General features: G+C 38.1%; 1 protein-coding gene across 5 annotated transcripts in view; it reads left to right on the top strand.

The window, feature by feature from the left end:
• The window catches only part of RGS7 (regulator of G protein signaling 7), a 438,315-nt gene that overhangs the window by 357,985 nt on the left and 59,842 nt on the right, over nucleotides 1-20,488 (top strand). For all 5 annotated transcript variants that reach the window (XM_070474353.1, XM_020874166.2, XM_020874165.2 and 2 more), the window contains 5 exons: nucleotides 2,390-2,496; nucleotides 8,807-8,858; nucleotides 16,943-17,007; nucleotides 18,363-18,439; nucleotides 18,545-18,626. In XM_070474353.1, the coding sequence (XP_070330454.1) occupies nucleotides 2,390-2,496; nucleotides 8,807-8,858; nucleotides 16,943-17,007; nucleotides 18,363-18,439; nucleotides 18,545-18,626 (383 nt within the window). The remainder of the gene's footprint in view (nucleotides 1-2,389; nucleotides 2,497-8,806; nucleotides 8,859-16,942; nucleotides 17,008-18,362; nucleotides 18,440-18,544; nucleotides 18,627-20,488) is intronic.

The following is a 20,488-nucleotide window of genomic DNA, read 5'->3' as shown; positions in this document are numbered from 1 at the left end:
ATTTTCTTTTGTTCAGCTTCCCTATATTTACTTTCACTATGTTTTTCTAATCCTCGTCAGCATGTTAGCATCTGTTTTTTTTTTTTTTTTATGTTTCTTTATTTCATTTTAGTAATACTCTTTCCTGTGTTTAGAGTTCAGAAGCCCTTTACTGTTAATCTTCTGGACATCTCAGTTTTCCTTTTTGTATCTATATTCTGAAATTTTCCTCATGTGCCATAACTCAATTTATCTTTCTGGAAAATAGCACTAATAATATTTTCCTAGGCCACAGACTGTTGGAATAAAATGAATAAAGATGGTTGTGACAATATAGGTAATACCCACCTAGAAGATAGTAGGCCACATGACTTTGAAATCCTCAAACAAATATAATAAATTGTTCTTTCTAGTGCTGCCAACATGAGCAACCAGGGATTCTGAACATGACCAAGGCTGTAAGCACCTGCTTATTATTATAAGCCAGCCTCACAGATATGCTTGCTATTTTAGTTTTATAAATAACACAAAAAGAAGATGTGACTGGCTGATGCTATTTAGGAATGCCAGATCCTCTCACTCAGCCTAGTTAAAGAGAAATTATGGAAGTGGATTTCCTGAAAGTACTTTGGAGAAAAGTAAAAATCATTTGGTGGGTAAATAATGAAGCACAACTGTGCTCTGGGCTCAGTTGTGTCCAATTCTTTGCAAGCCCTTGGACTGCAGCCTGCCAGGCTCCTCTGTCTGTGGAATATTCCAGGCAAGAAGATCTTAATTTTGAACTAAAAGGATGCATAAAGGATGAAATATCCTCCTTTGTAGAAAAAGAACACTCTATGGAAGGAGGTGTGTAATTGATTGGGTGTGTAAACAAGATAACTGGGTCATTTAATAACAGACTTCCAGATCCATGGTAAAGAGGATGGTCAGCAGTTGTTCTTTCTCACTGACACGAACGGTAGAGTGGATGCCGGAGGTAGAAGTTACCACTTAAAATTTTGCAAGATGCTAGATAATATTAAAAGGGGCACTATAGTACCCAACTACAGGTTAAATAAATTTAACAATTATTTCATTATTAGCCAGTATAGACATGGGAAAGGCATAAGAAGAGATTGTTATGCTTAGGTAGGTGGGCCATAGCAAGCAGTTTAGGGACTCAGTAGTAGCTGAAGTGTGAAAAATACATGTGATTGACAGACGGAGATAGAGATACATGTAGTCCTAGAAATTCTGTTAGAATCCTAGAGTTAAAGAATCATTTAGCTGTTTATCTAAAAATAGAACTAAATCTATAAATTGCACATTAAAGTGTAAAAAAGTGTCAGTTGCTCAGTCGTGTCCAACTCTTTGCAACCCCATGGACTGTAGCCTGCCAGGCTCTCCTGTCCATGGAATTATCCAGGCAAGAATACTGGAGTGGATAGCTGTTCCCTTCTCCAGGGGAGCTTCCTGACCCAGGGATTGAATCCAGGTCTTCTGCATTGCCGGCAGATTCTTGATCATCTGAGCCACCAGAAAGTTGCACATAAAGATACACAAACAAATCAATAAATCTAACTTTTTTATTTTCTATATACATATATGCTTATGTTGGACTAAAAAGCTATCTTGAATAGTTCCATAGTTTCTAAGCTTCAAGTTAGAAAACTTTATGTTGTCCCTGAACAAATACAGTAGTAATCCTAGTGATCAAATTTTATTATCCCTTTGGTTGGGAGAAACCATTGACTGCTATAGAAGGAGTGTGAGCATTATAGTATTATGTTCCAACTATTTCTCAGACTACTGGGAAAATATAATGTTTTCACTGTTACATAAACCTCTACATAGTCCATGTCTAGAATATGGTATATAGAGTAATCTAGCCAACCACAGACTGCAGGCTCACATAGTGCAGTATAAATTGCTCTAGATGCCTTACATTGCCTGTTAACATTATCTAGTAATGATCCATGTCATTAGAAAAATTGCTAATAGTATTGGATATTCATATTACAGGGCAGGGAATGATGCAAATGAGAACTTTTAGAAGTTTAAAGTGCTATGTAAATACCAAATATATTTGTGGAAGATTATTAACACATAGCAGAACATGTCCCATCTATAAAATGAAGGAAGCAGATTCTTTGATTACAGAAAGACCTTCAGTTTCAACGTTCCATAGCTTTATGTTCTCATGGTCTGGTCACATGCACTGTTGCTCATTGTGGTCACTATCAGGATGCAGAACCATCTTGGTACCTTATGTGAAAGAGCTGAAAGAAGTACAAAGACAGGCTTTTCTGGGATGCTGAGTAAACCAATGTAGGAATGCGCTCAAAAGAAACAAGGTAAAATCCTACGTGCCTATAAATGAACAGTTTTAAAGAGTTATATATGTGTTTTTCCATTTGTTTTCATGAACTAGTGGAGGCACTCCATTTGGGAACACTAATGGCTGCCCACGGCTACTTCTTCCCAATCTCGGATCATGTCCTCACACTCAAGGATGATGGCACCTTTTACCGGTTCCAAGTAAGTTTATTGAAAGTATTATTTAAAAGTAAAAATATGTCTGCATTTTCATTGTTTTTGCAGAAATTTTGAGACTTGACTTATTTTACTTTGACTTGAGTTAGTTATAATCTAATTAATTAATGATTTGTGAAAGCTAAGTTGTGTGATGATAGAAGTTATATTTTATATAAAAAGTTTGAGAAAAATTCAGAGTGACAGTGGAATTCAGGAAGATGAAAGAGTCATCTGTAAATTATATTTATTTGCTAGGAAGGAAGTTGAGAGATGGTAACTTAATTTGTTATACTCTGGACCCTGTGTCATCCAGAGCCGTCTACAGTCCAAGCAAATGGTCATGGGAATGCTTGAAGCTCCAGGATAGAATTAACTAATAAATACATATCCTCTGCATGTCTGAGACCTTCTATGAGTCTGTGGAGAAAGAGGCAACAGAGAATGAGATGGTTGGATGACATCACCAACTCAATGGACCAGAGTTTGAGCAAACTCCAGGAGATAATGAAGCCTAGATAGGAAAGCCTAGATGCTGCCGTCTATGGGATCACAAAGAGTTGGAAGTGACTTGGTGACTGAAAAAGTCTGTGAAGGACATGCATGATGCTTTGCATGTGTATACTCAGGAGGCCATCTTAGATAACTTATGAACTGACAAGAGTGATTCCAGGTCATTTTCAAATGAGATACCTATAAAGAATAAATTTTCAAGAAATAAGTGTGGACTCCAATTTTGGTCATTGGGCTACAGTTGACATGAGTTATGATGATTTACCTAAAGTGTATTATATATTTCATTAAACATTATGGTTCATTAGTAACTGACTAGTGGATTCCAGTCTGTAAAATTAAGGCACATATAATGCCAGAGTTTAAACTGTAGCTCTAGGTACTTTCAGAGGATTCTTCCCATTGTCCCACTTTTAGACTTTGGCGCATTCTTCTCACTAGCTCTGAGTTATTGATTAAATAAGTGACTTGAGTGCCTAAGGACGTGCTTGGGGAAACTGAGAACAGACGGAATATGTTTTGAAAAAAGTTCTTCTCAAAGGTCCTTGTCTTCCTAGAATATTCTCACTGCTACAGAACACTTCTATCCAAGGAAATAATCATTGAATTTTACACTGAATAGCTAGGAAATAATGCAGTCTCCTGAAATTGTGATACTGACCTAAGTATTCAAGCAATTAAAATTAGTTGGATCACTTAATTATAGAAGTCTTTAAAATAATGATGCTTTATCCTTAGAACAGTTAAATTTAAAGTAATACTAGCTTAAAATAGCTTATTATTAGGTTAGAATAACTTGTGGTCCTAAGGTTAGCATTTTAATGAATAAAAATTATTAGAAAATAAATTTTGTATGTGCTACTAATACTTTTTGATTTTTTAAAGGAGTTACTTTGGTATTGCAAGGTTATATATATTCCATAAAATCTTATTTTTATATGAATTTTTCATATTCAGACTATAAAGTAAACATTAGGCCTAAGAATTTTTTTTTACAAATTCTAAATGAAAGATATTTTTGATAAAATACCAACTTTTATCCATCTTCACTGGCAATTTACAGGTAAAATCATCTATGTATAAGATTAATATATCTGTAAGGGAGGCACTGAATATAATCTGTATGTGTGCATGGTAGGTCACTTCAGTCATGTCTGACTCTTTGCTCTCCTATGGACTGTAGCCCACCAGGCTCCTCTGTCCATGGGATTCTCCAGGCAAGAATACTGGAGTGGGTTGCCATGCCCTCCTCCAAGGATTCTTCCCAACCCAGGAATTGAACCCTGGTCTCTTATGTCTCCTGCATTGGCAACTTGGTTCTTTATCACTAGCGCCACCTGGGAAGCCCTGAATATAATCTGTCTCTTGACAATTATCAAATTCAAAAATTTCCCTCAAAACAAACTAGCTGAGGCATGGATGAAAATTAGTAGTGATGTCTTGAAAGTGAAAGTGAAAATGAAAGTCGCTCAGTCGTGTCTGACTCTTTGTGACCCCATAGACTATACAGTCCATGGAATTCTCCAGGCCAGAATACTGGAGTGGGTAGCCTTTCCCTTCTCCAGGGGATCTTCCCGACCCAGGAATTGAACCGGGGTCTCCTGCATTGCAGGCGGATTCTTTACCAACTGAGCTGTTAATATAATTTGTAATCAAGAGCAGAGTTCTGCTCTTGTCATTCTCAGACTAAAGTTAGTAGGCAGAAAAAGCTTTAATGTCATGTTCATGGGCAGAGATGAGCAAAGCTGAGAATGGACCATACCACATTCTGGAGAAAAGGAGAGACAGTTTTTAAAGAGCTTTACAACAGAGCAAAAGAATGGGTGCAAATGATAAACTTATTACATTACTTCTAGGTGCAGGCAGAAGATTGCCCAGTTTGATATACCTAAATAGATGATCAGTTCAGTTCAGTTGCTCAGTCATGTCTGACTCTTTGTGACCCCATGGACTGCAGCACGCCAGGCCTCCCTGTCCATCACCAAGTTCCGGAGCTTACTCAAGCTCATATCCATCGAGTCGGTGATGCCATCCAACCATCTCATCCTCTGTTGCTCCCTTCTCTTCCTGCCTTCAATCTTTCCCAGCATCAGGGTCTTTTCAAATGAGTCAGCTCTTCGCATCAGGTGGCCAAAGTATTGGAGTTTCAGCTTTAACATCAGTCCTTCCAATAGATGATAGGTAATCTTTTAAATTATATGAATTAATGTTAAATACTTTAATGACATATACACACATTCAAAATATGATATAAATATGACATATTTGAAAATCAAATAACCATACAATCTTAAAACCAATGTTTTAAAAGCAAACAAAAGAAATCCCACCAAAGTCAGGGATAATTTAATTCCTGCTACAGTGTCTACCAAGGCATTAATTAGTCTATACTTGAACAGCTCTAGAAATAGAAAACACATTATTGTTCAAGGTATATGCTTCCATTTTTGCATTGGTTCCAGACAGCAGTAAGTTCTTTATTACATTAAACTGAAATTCAACTCCATGGAAGGATTTTAAAATTCATGAATTAAACTAGGAAGCTTGCAATGTTGTGTTTATAATTGCTCCAGGAAATGGTTGAGATTCTGGCCATTATTAGAAATTTGAAGAAGCTTTGGGGCATAAGTTTGGAACAAATAGTTGCACTGGTATGCTATAGTATGTAAATTTGTCTCAATTTTTCAATAATGTGATTTTTGTATGTAGTGTAAACTTGTAATTGTCTAATTATTCTCCTTAGCTAATTTAAATTGAGATCTGACATGGTTATCCAGGTCACTTTCATGACTTTCACCACATTAGTATATGAGCCAAAGATTACTGAGTGATGGCTAGACAGTTTTGGATCTGTTTAATCACAGCTAAAGAACCCAACTCGGAAAAACAAACAAACTCATACACTGTAGTATCCTAAAGTCTAGCTGAACTGTGAAAGTAAATTTTTAAATTCCAGCAAAGTATAAGGTTTGTTTTTCTTTAAGTTGTCTCTTGTGCTGTGTGCTGTGCAAGTCACTTCAGTCATGTCTGACTCTTTGTGACCCTATGAACTATAACCCACTAAGCTCCTCTGTCCATGGGATTCTCCAGGCAAGAATACTGGAGTGACTTGCCATCTCCTCCTCCAGGGGATCTTCCTGACCCAGGGATCAAACCCATGTCTCTTACATCTCCTATATTGGCAGGCAGGCTCTTTGCCACTAGAGCCATCTGGGGAAGAAATTGTCTTTTATTTTAAGTCAAAATATGTTTCCTAGAAAAAATATTGCAATATTAGTAAAGAGTGTTAGTTTTATACCTTTTCCACTTAATGTTGTTGTTCAGTTACTCGGTCACGTCCGACTCTTTGTGACCCAATGGACTGCAGCACACCAGTCTTCCTTGTCTTTCACCATCTCCTGGAACCTGCTCAAATTCATGTCCGTTGAGTCAGTAATGCCATATACCCAACCATCTCATCCTCTGGCTCTCCCTTCTCCTCCTGCCTTCAGTCTTTCTCAGCATCAGGGTCTTTTCTAATGAATCAGTTCTTTGCATCAGGTGACCACAGTATTGGACCTTCAGCTTCAGCATCAGTCCTTCTAATGAATATTCAGGGTTGATTTCCTTTGGTATTGACTGGTTTGATATCCTTGGAAGACTTGGAAACATCTTTCCACATAATATCACAGGATAGTTTCATTTATTTACTTTTATGGTCAGGGAGTTTTCACTAAATAAATGATAGAAAAATAAATAAAAATTGTAAGAATACTGGTGAAAACATTCCTTGCAGTTTTGAGAAAAAAAAGTATGTGTCTGATCAGTCTGACTAGAGTGTATATTTTTTAAATTAAATAAATATGCACACACACACACACACGTCCCCCAAACTAAAGAAGCAACCCAAACGGAATAATGCATTCTCTGAGAAGTATCTCAAAAACTAGCAGCCCGCATGAAAAGAAGATTTTTTCTATTTTGTTTCTCTATGCTTCCCCTAGAATAGTGACCCAATTTTACCCTCAGATTGGGTTAAGTGACTTTATTTGCCAATGAGGGGGTGCTGTATAAAGCCTTGATATCCTCCTTTATCTAGTGCTTCAACCTTTTTACCCTCTAAACTTGTCACTGTGTTCACCTATATACAGAATTAGTATTAGTAGCCTTCTTTATGATACTGGAATAATTTCCAAGAAAGTATAGTTCAGTTCAGTTCAGTTCAGTCACTCAGTCGTGTCCAACTCTTTGCGACCCCATAAACCACAGCACGCCAGGCCTCCCTGTCCATCACCAACTCCTGGAGTCCACCCAAACCCATGTCCATTGAGTCAGTGGTGCCATCCAACCATCTCATCCTCTGTCGTCCCCTTCTCCTCCTGCCCTCAATCTTTCCCAGTTTCAGGGTCTTTTCAAATGAGTTAAATGAGTCAAAAATTGCAAATCATTTTCAAATAAGTTCAAAAGAAAGTACAGAGGGTGAATCAAATTCCCTGGGAGTCCTAAACAGTTTGGAAGGACGCTCTCTCAGAGATTCAAAAAGTTCTCCCAATTACCGTTTTCCCCTCCTTGAGAATCCCTCTTCTAGGAAGCAGAATTATCAAACCGGTAATCAAAGATTGGGCTTCCCAGGTGGTGCAGTGGCAAAGAATCCGCTTGCTAATGCAAGAGATGTAGGAGACATGGGTTCGATCCCAGGGTTGAAAAGATCATCTGAAGAAGGAAATGGCAACCCACTCCAGTATTCTTGCCTGGAAAATTCTATGGACAGAGGAGCCTGGCTGGCTACAGTCCATAGGGTCACAAAGAATTGGACATGACTGAGCAACTGAGCATGCATGCATGCAGTCAGAGATTACACCAAATATGCTTGCTACACACAGATTGTTAATCTGATTGTTAATGTAATTAACAAATAAATATAATCAAATCCACAAGTCTGATGTCTGCAGAGACTGTTTCATTGAATCCCAGGGCCATCATCATCCAAGGAACAATTTGAAAGAGCAGACGATAGTCATGGAGTTTGCTCAGGGTCTGGAGTCAAGAATGTCCAGCCATCAGTGCTAGAAAAGCCCTATCAGAAAATATAACCTGCTGATGGTAATAACTGGTTTTCCTGATCAGACATCTTTATAGTTTCATCAGTCAGTTTCTAGAATTTCACAGAATCATGCATGTCTATTCTTAAGCAGTCAACTAAGATATTAGTTTAAAAAATGATCTCTGACTTGTGCAGTTTAAAACTTTAGAGCACCAAGTGTTTCTATGAAGAAATATTTTTTAAAGTGAAGGTGAAAAGTTGTTTTAATCTAGCTGGATAATGTTGAGAACTGCATTATATAATTAATAGAGCCAGGCAAATGGTTGTCCATCTTAAGGAAAGATTCTGATGGTTGGGCTTTTGGATCTATGGAGGGCGATGATGAAATACATGAATCAACAAAAATAATTTGCTAAGTATAAACTTATTTCATCATGAATCTTAGTGAATATAATACTTTGCTTTCAGTCTTTGTGGATTAACACTTCTATATAAACAATGAAATCAGTCCTTTTACCTTTATGTCAGATGACATACAATTGTAGCAAACACTGTTTTATTTACATGCTGTACTTATTTAGAGGCTGAACAATAGATTAGCAAAGTAAATTTAAAAGGAAAACCTTACAGTACCTCTCTGAGTATTTTCTTCTAGATAATAAAACATATTGTTAGCAAACTGTTCTAGATGATTGCTGGAGATAAACACTGCTCATAAACCAGGAGCCCCACTAATTCTTTATGTGTTTAACCTAAGTTCCACTTCTTTTCATTCCACAGACACCCTATTTTTGGCCATCAAATTGTTGGGAGCCGGAAAACACAGACTATGGTCAGTGCAATATCTCCTCATTTTATTGTTGACAATACCATTATGTATGGATGAACACATGCTTGCATTTTATTATTTGTCACTGAGAAAAGAATACTAAAAATTTCAATATGGGAGTAATATTTCTAACATCGAATTTATAAATGACCTTGTTTGGAAAGTCACCAAATCTGGTAGCACCTCATTCCATGTTATAGTATCTCCTGTGACTATTAAAAAAATACTTTTCCTCTGAATAGATTAAAGAGCTATAAATAAACCTAAAAAGACTATTATTATCATTATTTTTCTGCACCATGTTGGTCTAATGGAAAGAGTAACAAAGGGGCTCAGAGAGCCAGCATTTTTGTTCACCTCTTCTATTTAGCTATGATTTATAGTAAGTCCCTTGCCTTCCAGACTGTACTTTTCTCACTGTTATATGAGGGATCTTGTGATTCTATTAGCAGAAGGTTTTGTTAAACATGAAAGGCCAAATGCAAACAAGAGAAAAGATACAGTAGGAAATTCAATCATAGTGAATCAACTTCAGTCTACTTCAAATGAACTCAGTTCAACAGCCATGATTTTAATTAAACTCTTCAAGGAAACAGGCTCCTAATAAGTGCTGCTTCTTACATTTTCCTGAAGGCTACAGTTTTCAAACATAATACTGTATGGTTTTTAAGTATCATTTTTACGAATATTTATTGAGGATTTGTTCCAATGCCAAGAGCCATAGTAGGTGCTGGGATAAGAAGGAAACTCTGACTTTATCTACACTATTGAGTAATTCATAGGCTAGATGAGAAAAGAGAATTACACAAAAGAAGTTGCTGTGAAGTGCCTAGTGAATGTTAATAGTGGTATATGTAAAATAGATGGAAGTTTGTAAGAATAAGAGAATTACTTTGAGGGTTTCCAAAGTGATCTCACAAAAGAACTGAGAGCATTTGAGGTGGGTTTTAAAAGAGGGGAACTTTTTCAGAAAAAAAGGCAGAGAAGGCATTTGAGGCAGAGAAAGGGCCAGCATATTCAAGGACAGAAACTTAACAGCAATCTGGCTTTCTTTGCCTCCTGGAAAGACATTTGGTAAGAAAACCATAGGAAAGTCCGTAAAAAACCATTGAAGTCATCCCTCCTTTTTGTCAAACTTAGATTTCATAGTTCATCCACATGGTCATGGGCCAACCAAAAATTCAAACTAACATAACTTACGGAAAACAATCTAAAAACCAGAGTACTTAACAATAGAGTAGATGCTTTTCTAGTGGTGGAAATGTTGCTTTTTTCCATCCAGGGTACACAATAGGGTATACTTCCCTAGTGGCTCAACGGTAAAGAGTCTGCTCTCAATGTAGGAGACCCAGGTTCAATTCTTGGGTCTGGAAGATCCAAGAAGGAAATGGCAACACACTCCAGTGTTCTTGCCTGGAAAACCCCATGGATGGAGAAGCCTGGCAGGCTATAGTCCATGGGATTGCAAAGACTGGGACACGACTGAGCGACTAACACTTTCAGGGTACACATTCTTCAAAATTGAGACACTTGAAGAAAGAAGTTACTAAAAAACAAAACAAAACAAAACTTTCTGATTGGTATATCTGAGTTAGAGAACTTTGTGGGGTGTTTTGTCCATCCTGGGATTGTTCAGCTCAGTCGTGTCTGACTCTTTACGACTGCAGCACTCCAGGCCTCCCTGTTCATCGTGAACTCCTGGAGTTTACTCAAACTCATGTCCATTGAGTCGGTGATGCCATCCAACCATCTCAACCTCTGTCATCCCCTCCTCCTTCCTTCAATCTTTCCCAGCATCAGGTGGCCAAAGTATTGGAGTTTCAGCTTCAGCATCAGTCCTTCCAATGAATATTCAGGACTGATTTCCTTTAGGATGGACTGGTTGGATTTCCTTGCAGCCCAAGGGACTCTCAAGAGTCTTCTCCAACACCACAGTTCAAAAGCATCAAATCTTCAGCACTCAGATTTCTTTATAGTCCAACTCTCACATCCATACATGACTACTGGAAAAACCATAGTTTTGACTAGATGAACTTTTGTTGGTAAAGTAATATCTCTGCTTTTTAATATGCTGTCTAGGTTGGTCATAACTTTTCTTCCAAGGAGCAAGCATCTTTTAATTTCATGGCTACAATAACCATCTGCAGTGATTTTGGAGCCCCCCAAAATAAAGTCTGTCACTGTTTCCAATTTCCCCATCTATTTGCCATGAAGTGATAGGTCCAGATGCCATGATTTTAGTTTTTGGAATGTTGAGTTTTATGCTAACTTTTTCACTCTCCTCTTTGACTTTCATCAAGAGTGAAAGTTTTTTGCTTTCTGCCATAAGGGTGGTGTCATCTGCATGTCTGAGGTTATTGATATTTCTCCCAGCAATCTTGATTCCAGCTTGTGCTTCATACAGCCCAGCATTTCTCATGATGTACTCTGCATATAAGTTAAATAAACAGGGTGACAGTGTACCTCCTTGACGTACTCCTTTCCCTATTTGGAACCAGTCTGTTGTTCCACATCCAGTTCTAACCTGGGATGGTGCCTGGGAATTATTTCACCAAAGAGTATGGCATACTAGTGAAGAAAACACCTGGACATCCAAGAAGGAGCTCATGGAGAAAAACCCAGGTGATGGAGGCAGACAGACCTGAACTCAGTTGGTATGTCACAGCGACATACCAACTGCGTGACTTTGGACAAGGCTTGTTACATCTCTGAGCCTGTCTGCTTGCTTTTCAAGAAAAAAATAATAATAATACTGACTCTCTAGAATTGTTGAATGAACCAAAATTAATATGCCTAAGAAAACTGGTATTGTTCCTCTCATACTTAATAGATCAAAATTGTTTTCGCTTGTCATCATTATTTACTGACAGATACACTTTCCCTGTTTCTTACATAAAAGCAAATTCTAATTCTTAATGTTCTCTCAATACATCTTTTATGTTTTTCATAAATATGTTAGTGTTTACAATTGCAGTTCATATTTCAACACTTCACAATAGATTAATGTTTTAGTGCTAAACATGAGGAAATGGCATGGCTTACACAGAAAATAATTTATGGAACATCTCTCAAAGTCAGTCATCTCAAAATTATTAATGTCATTCAGTTTAACATTAGCTCTTGTCAGATTCTATTTAATGAGAGTCATCATCTAAACTTTCTCTCAAACCTGGAGAGCATTTAATTTTTAACTAAATGTAGGCATAGTCTTTATTATTCTGTTTGTTTTTTCTCCCTGAATAAACATATACCTGTTTATGTCTCATTTGCTTGGATTATTATACAAGTGAAGATTAATATGCAAGTGTATTATTTTACAAGTGAGCAATAAAATATTCAATAAAAGGTTATAGACAAAGAGAAAGTGAAATGATAATGATCTCAGACACTATACCACTCCTATAGGTAATGATGCTTTGCTTTCTGTGATTTTTCTTTTTATGTACAAGTATAGAAGCAATTCAAATTATCCAACTTTGAATTTCCCACCACTGATTGTTTAAAGAACATTTATAAAGCATGAACACTTAAGAACATTTATAAAGCATGAACACTTTCTTATAAAGAGGATGTTGATGCTGTAGTTGGGTTGGAAGGCCCAACAGAAATAATAGGATTACTTAGCTGTTTTTTCTGAGACAGCTTGGGACAGACAGTAACTTATTCATTAAAGAAGATTTAAAGAATGGCTTCTTATATTCTGTCAATATCTAATGTCTGTTTTCATCACCAATTTAAACTTACTGGAAAGCCTCTGCAGAACATAAACTTCTACAGGCCAGTTTATATGGAGAGACACTTTTCCATGGTTACCTTGGTTTTGTAGAATATGTTGATTGTGTTTAGTTACTAAGACAAGCCAATATGAACTAAAGGTCTATGAAAAAAACACCATTCTTTGAAAATTAAGTTGTGTGAGACTTCTGATTTTTTTCACCCAAGTACAAAAAAAAATAATCCAATCCAATTAAAATGGAGTCGGGAATGAATTTCCCATGTATTTACATTAAGAATCATCTAGTATAAAGGGATTGCAATGAAAGCTGGAGGCCGAGACACAAGGAAGTTTTTAAGAGAACTGTGGTAAGAAGCAGAGACCGTAGTGGTGGTAGAAAACTCAAACAGAAGCAAGAGATGGGAAGTTCACTGATATTATAAGCAAACAATGCACATTGAAGTTCCTGCAGATGAACACACATCAACCAACATCTTTCATCTGGCTCCTTTTAAGGATGCAATCTCCAGTGTTCAAATAGGATGTGGACCTCAAGAAATTGAAATTTCCCGTAAAGACAGGAGCTGATGCTATACTTTTATGACTCACCTCATTCACTTCACCCAAATCCTGGCCCTGTTGGAGCATGTCCTTATTGAATACTTTTTATTTTGTTCATTGTAGAATTTTTGAAGTTTTGTTTTTGCATATGTTACATTAAAGTTTATTTTTTTTCCCTTGATTAATGGGTTTTTGGGCACTCTCTAGACTTACCCTGCAGAGCAGGCAATGGCACCCCACTCCAGTACTCTTGCCTGGAAAATCCCATGGATGGAGGAGCCTGGTAGGCTGCAGTCTGGGGTCGCTAAGAGTCAGACACGACTGAGTGACTTCACTTTCACTTTTCACTTTCATGCTTTGGAGAAGGAAATGGCAACCCACTCCAGTGATCTTGCCTGGAGAATCCCAGGGACGGGGGAGCCTGGTGGGCTGCCGTCTATGGGGTCGCACAGAGTCGGACACGACTGAAGTGACTTAGCAGCAGCAGCAGCAGACTTACCCTGTAGGCAAATGCCTCACTCATCTCTTCCTAGGGGCAACTGATACCAATGTATGCCAACTGCAGAAAGGCAGACATGTTCTCAACATAAGGAACTTTTTAACAATTTAACAATGAAAAGTGTTCAGAATTTGCATTATCTTGCATAATGATAGTTTGTGCCCCAAAATATTCAGCCAATGCTCTATTTCCTCCAGGATGTTTTGAGGACCTTTAGCCTATATAGAAAGGCTCTGGGACTTCCCAGGTAGCTCAGTGGTAAAGAAACTACCTGCCAGTGCAAGAGACATAAGAGAGGCGAGTTTGATCCCTGGCAGAGAAGATCCCCTAGTGGAAAAAGTGGCAACCCACTCCAGTATTCTTGCCTGGAGAATCCCTCCATAGAGGAACCTGGCAGGCTACAGTCCATTGGGTTGTAAAAGGTTTGGACACAATGTAGCAACTAAACAACAACAATAAAAAGGGCTTTGACAATGTCAGTGTACAACCAAATTTCCCATTTTGCTTAGGCTTAATAACTACAGGAAGCACATTTATTTCATTGAAGAGGAACTAAAGAGCCTCTTGATGAAGGTGAAGGAGGGGAATGAAAAAGCTGGCTTAAAACTCAACATTCAAAAAAGATCATGGCATCACTGACTCAATGGACATGAGTTTGAGCAAGCTCCGGGAGATGGTGAAGGACAGGGAAGCTGGTATGCTGCAGTTCATCTATGAATTAGCAATACTATTTCATGAAGACTCGATTTTCTCAAGTCTAGTAATTAAAGCTGAAAAAAAAAAATCTTAGTGAATACACAAATCAACAACAGAGGCATTATTTTTCATTGTTTTAATATAGAGTGGCTAGTAAGGTGCAGACTGTTGTTCAGCCAGTTTTGGGTCTTTGAAATTTTCTCAGCCTGGGAAGTTAAGAGACAGAAACTTCATACCCTAGGTGCTAAATATTCTATGTCCTATGGCTTTCTGGATAGATAATAGAAATTTTTTGTGGCATAGAGCTGAAATAAGAATACTTCTAAGTCCAAGTGATTTGCCAAAAAATTTTTTCTTTTAATTAAAACCTGCTTAACAAGAAATTTGGATGTCTGATTTCACATTTTCCTTGAGCATGGAGAGGTTGTGGGGACTTTAGTATTTTGTTTCTACATTCTCTTAACAGAAAGGAGATTTTGTTGTTATTCAGTCGCTTAGTCATGTCCGACTCTTTGCAACCCCATGGATTGCAGCACGCTAGGCTTCCCTGTCCTTCACCATCTTCTGGAGCTTGCTCAAACTCATGTCCATTGATTCAGTGATGCCATCCAACCATCTCATCCTCTGTCATCCCCTTTGAAGGAGATTTAGATTGTTTTAAATCACACTAGACAAAAGCTTTTGTGGGAACCCTGAAGAAAGGTGAAGTCAGAGAGTAAACTTGAACACCTGGCAAGGATCCAGATTTTCTTTTCACATACCAATTGCATGCCCTTCAACTCTTCCTTGACTCAGAATGTCCATGTCAGTGTGAAATCATGACTTTATCCAGTAATGGAATTTCAGAGCTGGAGGGAACCTGAGAGGTCATCCAGTTTGACCATTTCAGCTAAAGATGAGGCAGCTGAGTTCCAGAGAGTGACAGTATTTGTCCAGCCAAGGTCACAAGTTATGGGGCAAGTTTTCAACACACGAAAAAGTGAGATAAATAGAAGATTGCTGATATCTAACTTAGCAGAGCATTCAGTAAAGACTTTCAATAATATATTGAATAGCTGCTACTTTTCTCAGCTATTAAAGACATATACCAAATGTGGGGCTTCCTTTGTAGCTCAGTTGGTAAAGAATCTGCCTGCAATGCAGGAGACCTGGGTTCAATTCCTGGGTCAGGAAGATCCCCTGGAGAAGGAAATGGAAACCCACTCCAATATTCTTGCCTGGTGAATCCCATGCACAGAGGAGCCTGGCAGGCTACAGTCCATGGGGTCACAAGAGTTGGACTCGACTTAGTGACTGAAACACAACACACACCAATTGTGGGGCTTCCTTGGTGGCTAAGTGGTAAAGAATCCACCTGCGATGAAGGAGACACAGGTTTCATCCCTGGGTCAGAAAGATCCCCCAGAGATAGAAATGGCAACCCACTCCAATGTTCTTCTCTGGGAAATCCCACGGACAGAGGAGCCTGATGGGCTACAGTCTTCGGGTTTGCAAGGAGTTGGACATGACTTAGCACTGAACAATAACAACAAAATAAAAACAAATGTGCTGTGCCTTTGCATTTCTATCATTGTTATAGAACAAATTCTGGCAAGATAAGTTTTCTGTGACTGACCTGAGCTATGCTTTCATGCTAAGTCTAAGGTGTCAGGTTCTTGTTAAAGAAAGTTTCTCTTCAAACCTAGAGATATTATTCCAAGACTGCTCAGTCTCCTGCTGTGGCTCCTTAGATTCTCTGTGACACTTTGGGCAGCTGTTATCATAAAAGTAAGTGATAACACACTGCACTCCCCCATCACCATGCTATTTGTCAAGCTCCAGTACTATTCCTCAGGCTGATTTCCTGGCATGGGAGGCAAAGGGCCAGAATTGCAAAGCCATCATAAACCTTTCTCTTTTAGATATAGTTTACCAGCTGGGAAAGAACAGCATCTCTGCTTAGTTTAAAGAAAGGACCTAGAATTCTTCTGCCCAGCTGACTGACTGTTCAGTTCAAATCACCAGATGAAATGCCTTGGAGTTAAAATGTGTCAAGAGGAATTTCATAGAATGGAATCACTGGAACATGACTGAGCACTTGCTGAGTGCTCTTTGGAGGTTAAATCCTGTCTAGAGGCTAGGACAGTACCCTGAGAGAACTTTTAATGATATATGAAATGGTTACCAAGGTTCTAAACGTGTCTATTTTCTTATAGCACCTTTTAAAATTGCCACTGTGTTTGAGTGGCTCAGATAGTAAAGAATCTGCCCGTAATTAAGGAGACCTGGGTTCAATTCCTGGGTTGGGAAGATTCCCCTGGAGAAGGGAATAGCAACCCACTCTAGTATTCTTGTCTGTAGAATTCCATGGACAGAGGAGCCTAGTAGGATACAGTCCTTGGGGTCACACAGAGTTGGACACTACTGAGCAACTAACACTTTCTCTTCACTGAATTTCAGTAATGATGTTACAGATTATTTGTTTTGTCCAAAAAAAATGATAAAATCAGAAATTCACAACTTGCGGAAAAATGACAAAGACCAATATGCTTTGGTTTATAATGCTCTATTTTTTATTTTTAGTGCCTCAGTGTAAATAAGCAGGCAAGAAATGATTGTGTTTTTTTCCCCTTTCAGCGGTTTACCTCTGCAAAAGAACAATGCAAAACAAAGCAAGGCTGGAGCTGGCCGACTATGAAGCTGTAAGTACCAAGGACATCCTGGCAAAGAGGGGTGTAAGATGAGCAAGAACAAGGCCTGTGGTCATTTCTGGGCACTCTGAACTTTCTACATTCATGAATCTTAGAGATCAGATTTCCAGGGAGGGACAGCATAATTACTATATCCCTTACTTGCTTACTCCTCATCATTCACAGTGATGATGATGAAATTCTAAATACACAAATTCGGAGAGTAAGTAGGAAGTATATATTATTTGCTAAAATTGACTTTAATGTAAAAGTTTTATGTATGTTGTCATTAGTTTTTAGTCACTAAGTCGTGTCTCTTTGTGACTCCTGAATGTAGCCCTCCAGGCTCCTCTGTCCATGGGATTTATGCCAGGCAAGGGTACTGGAGTGGGTTTCCATTTCCTTCTTCAGGGGATTTTCCTGACCCAGAGATCGAACCCACATCTCCTGCGTTGGCAGGCAGATTCTTTGCCACTGAGCCACCAGGAAGCCCAAAATCTTTCTGTGCATACATATACATATGTTATATATATATATATATATATATATATGTATGTGTGTACGTACATATGCTATATATAATGAAGATATCCAAACTTAGAGAATTAAACAGTGTTTACACTGGGAAAATGGTTTTTGCAAAGTCTTTAGGTTGGTCACCATCAGCAGATTAAATTGACCTCATGTAATCTATTCAGGTGATTGCTATCTTCTGATTTACTAACCTTAAAGCACTATCTGTAAATGGGTAGTAGGGGGCCAAAGGTTTACATTTTTCTCAAAAACCAGATAAACGTACTGAGTCAGTAGTAGAAATGTACTGATTTCTTGTTCAGAAAATGGGCAGAGAAAAATCCAATGGATTACTCTTGAGCACTTTTTAATGTAGGTTTAGTATTTTGGGTTTTTAGTTATATTCGCTAATATTGATGTTTGTAATAGGCTTTCCTATGTCCTCTATGACTGTTAATTTGAGGATTAGCTGCATTTAGTGAGCATGACTTATCATTCCAAGTACACTTACTCCAAGAAATTTTGACTTGTTTTCCTGGTAAGTACATATGGTACAACCGGACAGAAACCGATTGCTTTTGGTCTTCCCTGTGGCTGTGCTGGTAAAGAATCCGCCTGCGATGCGGAAGACCTGGGTTCGATCCCTGGATTGGGAAGAGTTCCTGGAGAAGGGAAAGGCTGCCCACACCAATATTCTGGTCTGGAGAATTCCATGGACTGTGTAGTCCATGGGGTCGCAGAGTTGGACATGACTGAGCGATTTCCACGTTCACTTTTCACATATGGTAGAGAAACTAGAAGGGGGCATAGTAAGGCTGAGCTCCAGAATGTCTTCTCCGTGGTATATTTTACAGGAGAGCTTGGCCAGGCTACAGAGAGCATTTGCCCGGAAGTGGGAGTTCATTTTTATGCAAGCAGAAGCACAAGCAAAGTGAGTCCTTGTGAGTCTTTGGAAGATTTGTTCAAGTCGTGGCCTTTTGTCCACAGAGGCACTGTGATTAACACTGCTTACTGTTCATTGTTGTGATGTTAACAGAGTGGACAAGAAGAGAGACAAGATTGAAAGGAAGATCCTTGATAGTCAAGAGAGAGCGTTCTGGGATGTACACAGACCTGTGGTGAGCAAGCACATGCACCAACATTGTCTGAATTCATAATTTCAGCCTTTGGAAAGTAGAGGAAGAATGTAATCATTCCGTTTTTTGTTTTTTTTTTTTCTGGAAGTCTTGGTGAGTTTAGAAAAAGAGTGCCAGTTTTATATAAAGTGACTAGAGTTCAATACTATAGTATTTAATTTATAAGTGCATTTTTCCAACATGACATTACTTGCATACTCACTTTTTGCTTCTGAGGTGCTTGATACTTTCATACACTTGAAGGAAAGAAGTCTGCAACAGAATAGTTTTGCATGGCTTCCAATCTACATTTTTTCTGAATTTATAGTAAAAGTATGAGTTAAAATGTTATTCCTCCACTAATTTTTCTTTTTTAAAACCTACTAATAACCTGCCTTGAGTCTCAGCTTTAATGGAAACATTTTAGGTGGCTCTGCTTCAGCTTACCTCATACTTCTATTGATGTAACTGGTCATTGATTATACATACAATAACTTAGCTGGTTTTCTTATATAGTAATGTTATAGTAATAGTAGTGTTAAACCATATAAGCCAGAGTAACAAATAACAAACAACCTTGATTAATACCAGAAATCTTTGTGTAAGGAGTTAAACAATGGTTATGAGCATATATCTTTAAACACAGACCTAGAGAATGATATTTATATAGTATTATTAAATAACAGGATCACAGCAAGAGATGAATTAAGATTCTTTGAGAATATCTTAAAATTTTCCTCTCAACTACTTGTGGGAACTGGCCAAAATAGGTCTGTTTTCCAAAGGTTTGTATACATATGTCTATATATATATGATTAAAATTTAAATTTTATATATATTTAAATTCTAGATATTAATCCAACTGTCAGATTTCATATGGAATTTTTTTGAATTCACAAGAAATAGAATTGAGACTTTAACTGTCTCAAAATTCAGCTTGAGTTTTACTGCTCATGGTGTAAAAAGAATTGTGAGGTCACATGCATAAGTATTGCAAGGATATAAAGTAGGATTTTTGCTTGTTTTAAGCCATCTCTAGAAACTGATTAATAAATTATGTCCTCATGTTCATACACTTTATGCTCCTGGACATCTGACGGCCCATCTCTAGCCTAGTTTGAATCTGATGACTCTTGGCAACTCAAGAGTACTTGCTCCATGTCAGATCCCATTCTCTGCCCACATCTACTCCACAGCAAAAACTCATGCTCTCAGATCATGTAAATTGATCCCACCTCAGCACACTTGCCAGTTCAGTCGCCCAGGAAATACTCAACCAGTCCCATGCCTTCTATGCTCCCTGTAACCACTGTGAGGAGGCTCCAGTCCTGTTTCTTCACAGAGCAAGGCACATGTGAATGTTCCCCATCCCAGGGGGCCCCTGCTGTACCCCTCACTAGATGTTCAGTTAGAAAGTCCTCCCAAAGAGCACCTGGAGGCAGAAACCATCCTGAAGCTGTTAGTTCCATTTTCCTTATTCAATTTGTGGATGCTTCTGCGGGGCTTTATAACTCTTAAAATGAACATGTTATGCAATTCTTGGTTACTGTTTATTTCCTAGAGGGAAAAAAAAATAGAGCTTTGGGTTATCTGCATGTTTCTGAGAATGGAATGCACCTAATCCAACCCTACCTTCAGTTATTTATTTTTTATATTACAACTTTGTATCCCATTAAAGAAATGTTTTTGAAGTGGTTCCAGGTACATGTGAAGTGATGACACTTGTCTGGAGGCTGTATTAGTCACACAGGTCCTGCCTTGTGTCTGGGTTTTAGAATTCTGAGTGCTTACTGAGCGTTAATTGACAGAGGTGATGCTGGCAGGATTGTTAAGCAAGACACTCCTAAAAGAGCTTTTAATGACTA

Source organism: Odocoileus virginianus, chromosome 11, assembly GCF_023699985.2.
Source record: "Odocoileus virginianus isolate 20LAN1187 ecotype Illinois chromosome 11, Ovbor_1.2, whole genome shotgun sequence".
NCBI lineage: Eukaryota > Metazoa > Chordata > Mammalia > Artiodactyla > Cervidae > Odocoileus > Odocoileus virginianus.
This window is presented reverse-complemented; position numbering and strand designations above follow the sequence as displayed.